This window comes from Salmo salar, chromosome ssa24 (assembly GCF_905237065.1).
Source record: "Salmo salar chromosome ssa24, Ssal_v3.1, whole genome shotgun sequence".
NCBI classification, from domain to species: Eukaryota; Metazoa; Chordata; class Actinopteri; order Salmoniformes; family Salmonidae; genus Salmo; species Salmo salar.
In genome coordinates, this window is record NC_059465.1 from 12910973 (window position 1) to 12918144 (window position 7172).

General features: G+C 41.5%; 1 protein-coding gene across 2 annotated transcripts in view; it reads left to right on the plus strand.

Moving 5' to 3' along the window:
- The window catches only part of LOC106585080 (polypeptide N-acetylgalactosaminyltransferase 9), a 91816-nt gene extending 88593 nt beyond the window's left edge, over positions 1 to 3223 (plus strand). For both annotated transcript variants that reach the window (XM_014170867.2, XM_014170868.2), the window contains 2 exons: positions 1155 to 1322; positions 1743 to 3223. In XM_014170867.2, coding sequence (XP_014026342.1) covers positions 1155 to 1322; positions 1743 to 1889 — 315 coding nt within the window. In that variant the 3' untranslated portion in view covers positions 1890 to 3223. The remainder of the gene's footprint in view (positions 1 to 1154; positions 1323 to 1742) is intronic.
- The last annotated feature ends 3949 nt before the right edge of the window (positions 3224 to 7172 follow it).

The window sequence follows — 7172 nt, forward strand, 5'->3', positions numbered from 1 at the left end:
GCTCTCAACTGTCAGGTGGAGTTTGACTGGTCATGATTCGTGACTGCCGGTGTGTTGGCAATATGGTCACTTTAACATCCCAAGACACAGAAAAATATGGATAGAGTTTAACTTCAAGGATCAACTTTACTGCTCCAAGATCTACATTGTACACTTCTTTTCAGCATGCAAAAGATTTGAAAAGATGGTATTTGAAATACATTCCCTTGGTATTTCAATAGAAATAGTGAAAAGGCAATCAGCCACAGGACTTTCACCAGACCCAAGGTAGTAAAAGCTGAAAAGTCTGGACAAGTAAGTGATGAACCCATTCCACATTTTTCATGTGTTCCAAATTGGTGTCTCTTTATCTGCAGCACTCTGTGCAGCACTCTGCACAATGAGCACTCTGTCACCTTCAGCCAGAGCTCCAGTACAGCCACTGTCCCCACATGAGCTGGCTTGTATATTGTTTATCCAGCTCTGAGTATTTGGTTTAAGGGAGTGGTAACAGAAAATATCAGCCTGCAGCAGCAGCCATTCAGTCAGCTGCAAGGCTCACATAATGTCCATCTACGCCGGGTCGTCAACAGTATGGGTTCAAAAGCATTCCGTTATATTGATCGACCCCGACCTCCTCTTGTTTTGGTTCATATAGTTACCTCCGTTACAACACCCCCTTTTACCTGGATGACTGTGGAACAATGGGGAAGAGCAGAATATTGCGATTTTGGGCTGTATTGAAGACCCACCTATCTTTATCTTCTCATTTCTGTGAGAGGATCAGTGTAATGAATAATGGATGCTATTTCTACTGTATCCTTAAGTAACAGATACGACACGCAGACACACACACTTTCTAGTACTGGATTGAATGACCAGGGATTATGTCTGGTTGAAAAAATCTTTAGCATTAATAAACTATGCCTCTGTTTGTATTATAATGTCCTAGGACAGTAACATAGATAATAGACTTAGCAGGTCCATAAATATCTTAAGTTTGCATACAGCTAATGAATTTGCTCACTGAATTAGAGTTGGATGGTGAAAATACTTTCTGGTGCACTACTTACCAATTTTATTTGCAGCATTTACTCAAATGTACAGCATTTTGGATCCATGTTTCTTTTTGTTATAATCAAATTAACTGCCTGATGTTCATCTCTGTTTTTCAGCTTGCCCGTTACTCAACAGAGGGCCTGCTGCAGTTAGGACCCCTAGGGTCAACCACCTTCCTGCCCAATACAAAATGTCTCATTGATGACGGAAGAGGGCGCACGCCAAGCTTGAAAAAATGTGACTCTGTTTCGCGGGTTTCACAGAGGCTGTGGGATTTTACACAGGTAAAAACAAAACACAAATGGATTCAAATACAATAATTGATCAATGTTTCTGGAAGAGCCTCTGGCTTCATCAAATTAACTGAGTCATGTATTGCATACATATTGAGGAAAATAAATTGTTCTCTATAATAGTATGAGCTATGTGTTAAATGTGAGATTAAATGTTGTTGCTGCTGATAAAGGTCCCTCCATTGTAGAAGAGTATGTCAAATCCCATGTCCATTCAGTGCATTTGCATTCACAACTGTCACATGACCGAGTGTGCCTGTATGGAGCGGGTAATAGTAACAATATTTGAACATAATACCTACCATCAGGAATATAGAGAGTGATTTGAGGTTACACAAAGTTGTTTGGAACAATGTGTTCTATTTCAATATCAGTGTTTTTGATAGGATCCTTTCGCGTCTTGTTTTTCAGAATGGTCCAATCATCAGCAGGGACACTGGACGGTGCCTGGAGGTGGAGATGTCCAAAGATGCCAACTTTGGCCTTCGACTGGTGGTGCAGAGGTGTTCTGGTCAAAAGTGGATGATACGGAACTGGATAAAGCATCCGAGGCATTGAGACAAGACATTACCTCTGAGAAAATTATATAATTTCAGTCTTGGAAGACAAACCCATGGACAGACAGTCAGAGAGCATTTCATATGAGATAGCTATAGGCCCTGGGACTGATCAGATGAGTTCACAGTGTGTGGATTATTCTATGGACTGTGTGCACTGAGCTTTCCCCTTAGAGCAAAAAGCTTTCAACTGCTGAATCTTCAGAAGAATATTATCAATATACAGTATGTGTTCAGCTGAGCTGGGGGTCAAATGTTGAGACCATACCATAAGCTTACAGCGAGCTATACAGTACTGTTTGAAATACTCTACATTTCTTACAGAACATGTACAAAATAATAATAAGACACTTGAATGAAACTACCAATGTGGTTCAACACTGGCAATGACAAGAATTGTGTTTTTGATATAAAGCCAATCCCAGGAATCTTTGCAGATGAGGTTGGAGCGAGTCATTTTGTTGATTCGACTGAGCAGATCAAAAGATGAAATTGCTTATCAGTCGCCATATCAATCTGTAATTACTTCAGGCTGTCATTTGGATAATTGCTTTGGACATTTCACAATCCTGATAAGACATTTTTTTATACGATTCAAAAAGCTGTTCATCTTCCTGATGAACTTATAAGAATGCAAAGCAACTACTGTTCTCACAAATACAAAAGGATATTATTTTGTATTTTTCTTTTGACTGTATTGCTTGCCACTAATTATCAGAGCAATAGCGTGCCTTTTTACATCCTTATGCTTCATCTGACCAGGGAATGTCAATTCCACAAGCATGTACAAATTATGTTAAAGTAATTAATATATAAACCAATGTAAAGATGTCTAAATAATAGTAATATATTGTAAAATAGAAATTGGTATCAGTCCTCCAAAAAAAGTTAGGATAATAAAATGTTTTCATTAACTGCATTAATAAAAAAAATGCTATATTTTAAACCATTGTGTACAGAGCCAGGCAGTGTACATATTGGAACATTTCAAGATTTCTAAAGATTTTCCTTACCCACAATGCTGTTCACTGCATGTTACACGGAAGCCAGGGCCTATTTTTACAGATGTAAAGCCAGATGCGGGTGGTTGTTTGACTTTGACAGCGTAAGCCCACTTACCTGCCTTTGTTGTGTTTCCACTTACAGCCTCCTACTGGATTCTGGCCTCGCAACTCTCTAATCGTTAAAACCCACCCACAGAATAACAGGTCTTCACAAAGATCTGAAAGCGTTCCAATTTATTACGCTCAGCAAGAAACTCTTTTCCCACTGTATTTTCTGATGCCCGGCCAAAAAGTGAACAACTTTGAAGATAAATAACTCTCTAATACCTTTTTTGGTGCCTCTCATATTTTGTCTCTCATTTATTTATACTGAATGGTCAAAATGTAGGTGCAAAGGGGATTGTGATCGCTATGACACATGTGCCCATAACATTTTCTTTACAAAGGGATGATATTTTGAAAGCTGATGAATGTTACTTGCAAGAAATGTCATTGAATGTCATCTAGTGGATTAGCATTAAACGGTCGAATATGAGAAAATAGCTATTGTGCACCTCCTAGCGGAGACCAAAGCGGTTCGTCGGACAGGGTATGCATTACACGTTTCATTCTCGCTCACGTGCCGTGCAGACAGATAGTGTGACAGTGAGTGATGAGCTGGGTGGCAGAGGGGTGGTAGAAAGGGGAGCGGTGTGGGGGCGAGAGGTGCAGGTGGACAAGGACACATAGCTCTCATGGGAAGGGGACCTGGTAGTTTCTCATTGTCATGCTGACAATAGTATTTTTATGCCTGGATCCCAGCCAACAGGGAGAGGTGACTTCATTATTCAGACAGACGAAGGGAGCACTCTCTGACAAATGAAGGGGGAAGGGTGAGTCACACAGAATCTCATAGGACCCATTGCGAAATACAGTCAGTCACACTGCTGTGAGATTCTGTGAAACTTGGTTTGGGAACATTGCAAACTATTGGCCTATAAACTGTGTTGCGTTGTCTGATCACATATATATGTAGGCAGCTTGTTACTGCAATCAGATAATTATTCTACAGAAACATTGATGGCTATTACTGGGATGTACAAGAAAGAGGAGAGCACTGAAGCATATAGTTTAATGAGGGTTCAAATTAAACATAAGCCCACTGTAGGCTGTAGATATAGGATACTTTGAAGATATGTAAAATAAAATATCCCATTGGTCTACAATTGAAAGGACCAAAACATTCATTGTAATCCATCTATGATCTATTCTGTTGAATCTTAACTCGTAATTAATTCAGAATAATAGTTATTTGTCAGAGGTAACTTTATGGTGAATTTGAATAAGTCGCGTCTAGTGTATTATTAATGTTAATGTTTATGAGCTCCCTGAGATAAAATTATAATTTCCCCATCCAATATTTATTTTACCGTCTCATTCTGGCCTAACCAAAATGCATATAATTCTGGGCACCAAATCACTAAAAGTAAATAAATGAATAAATGGGCAGCACATTAAAACATTTTAGCTTTTTGAAATAAATTGAATTCTACCCTGAAATTTGTGTAATGACTTAAAATTTGCATAGCTACAGTATATACAGTTGAAGTCTAAAGTTTACATACACTTAGGTTGGAGTCATTAAAACTCGTTATTCAACCACTCCACAAATTTCTTGTAAACAAACTATAGTTTTGGCAAGTCGGTTAGAACATCTACTTTGTGCATGACGCAAGTAATTTTTGCAACAATTGTTTACAGGCAGATTATTTCACTTATAATTCACTGTATCACAATTCCAGTGGGTCAGAAGTTTACATACACTAAGTTGACTGTGCCTTTAAACAGCTTGTAAAATTCCAGAAAATGATGTCATGGCTTTAGAAGCTTCTGATAGGCTAATTGACATCATTTGAGAGTACCTGCGGATGTATTTCAAGGCCTACCTTCAAACTCAGTGCCTCTTTGCTTGACATCATGGGAAAATCCAAAGAAATCAGCCAAGACCTCAGAAAAAAATGGTAGACCTCCACAAGTCTGTTTCATCCTTGGGAGCAATTTCCAAACGCCTGAAGGTACCACGTTCATCTATACAAACAATAGTACGCAATAGTACATATAAACACCATGGGACCACGCCGCTGTCATACCGCTCAGGAAGGAGACGTGTTCTGTCTCCTAGAGATGAACGTACTTTGGTGCGAAAAGTGTAAATCAATCCCAGAACAACAGCAAAGGACCTTGTGAAGATCCTGCAGGAAACAGGTTTCAAAAGTATCTATATCCACAGTAAAACGAGTCCTATATCGACATAACCTGAAAGGCCGCTCAGCAAGGAAGAAGCCACTGCTCCAAAACCACCATAAAAAAACCCAGACTACGGTTTGCAACTGCACATGGGGACAAAGATCGTACTTTTTGGAGAAATGTCCTCTGGTCTGATGAAACAAAAATAGAACTGTTTGGCCATAATGACCATCGTTATGTTAGGAGGAAAAAGGGGGAGGCTTGCAAGCCAAAGAACATCATCCCAACCGTGAAGCACGGGGGTGGCAGCATCATGTTGTGGGGGTGCTTTGCTGCAGGAGGGACTGGTGCACTTAACAAAATAGATGGCATCATGAGGGAGGAAAATGATGTGGATATATTGAAGCAACCTCTCAAGACATCAGTCAGGAAGTTAAAGCTTGGTCACAAATGGGTCTTCCAAATGGACAATGACCCCAAGCATACTTCCAGAGTTGTGGCAAAATGGCTTAAGGACAACAAAGTCAAGGTATTGGAGTGGCCATCACAAAGCCCTGACCTCAATACTATGGAACATTTGTGGGCAGAACTGAAGAAGCGTGTGCGAGCAAGGAGGCCTAGAAACCTGACTCAGTTACACCAGCTCTGTCAGGAGGAATGGGTCAAAATTCACTTTTTGTGGGAAACTTGTGGAAGGCTACCCGAAACGTTTGACCCAAATTAAACAATTTAAAGGCAATGCTACCAAATATCAAATCAATTCAAAGTTTATTTGTCAAGTGCACCCAATTCAACAGTGAAATGCTTAATTGCAGGCTCTTAATTGCAAAAAAAGGTATTATGTGAACAATAGGTAAGTAAAGAAATAAAACAACAGTAAAAAGACAGTGAAAAATAACAGTAGCGAGGCTATATACAGTAGCGAGGCTATAACAGTAGCGAAGCTACATACAGGCACCGGTTGGTCGGGCTGATTGAGGTAGTATGTACATGTAGATATGGTTAAAGTGACTATGCATGTATGATAAACAGAGTGTAGCAGCAGCGTAAAAGAGGCTTGGGGGGGGGGGGGGCGGCACACAAATAGTCTGGGTAGACATTTGATTACCTGTTCAGGAATCTTATGGCTTGGGGGTAAAAACTGTTGAGAAGCCTTTTTGTCCTAGACTTGGCACTCCGGTACCGCTTGCCATGAGGAAGTAGAGAGAACAGTCTATGACTGGGGTGGCTGGGGTCTTTGACAATTTTTAGGGCCTTCCTCTGACACCGCCTGGTGTAGAGGTCCTGGATGGCAGGCAGCTTAGCCCCAGTGATGTACTAGGCCGTACGCACTACCCTCTGTAGTGCCTTGCGGTCGGAGGCTGAGCAATTGCCGTACCAGGCAGTGATGCAACCAGTCAGGATGCTCTCAATGTTGCAGCTGTAGAACCTTTTGAGGATCTGAGGACCCATAACAAATCTTTTTAGTTTCCTGAGGGGGAATAGGCTTTGTCGTGCCCTCTCCTCAACAGTCTTGGGGTGTCGGCACCATTCTAGTTTGTTGGTGATGTGGACACCAAGGAACTTGAAGCTTTCAACCTGCTCCACTACTGCCCCGTCGATGAGAATGGGGGTGTGCTCGGTCCTCCTTTTCCTGTAGTCCACAATCATCTCCTTAGTCTTGGTTACGTTGAGGGATAGGTCGTTATTCTGGCACCACCCAGCCAGGTCTCTGACCTCCTCCCTGTAGGCTGTCTCGTCATTGTCGGTGATCAGACCTACCACTGTTGTGTCATCAGCAAACTTAATGATGGTGTTGGAGTCGTGTCTGGCCATGCAGTCGTGGGTGAACAGGGAGTACAGGAGTGGACTGAGCACGCACCCCTGGGGGGGCTCCAGTGTTGAAGATCAACGTAGCAGATGTGTTGCTACCTACCCTCACCACCTGGGCTGGCGGCCCGTCAGGAAGTCCAGGATCCAGTTGCAGAGGGAGGTGTTTAGTCCCAGGATCCTTAGCTTAGTGATGAGCTTTGAGGGTACTATGGTGTTGAATGCTGAGCTGTAGTCAATGACTA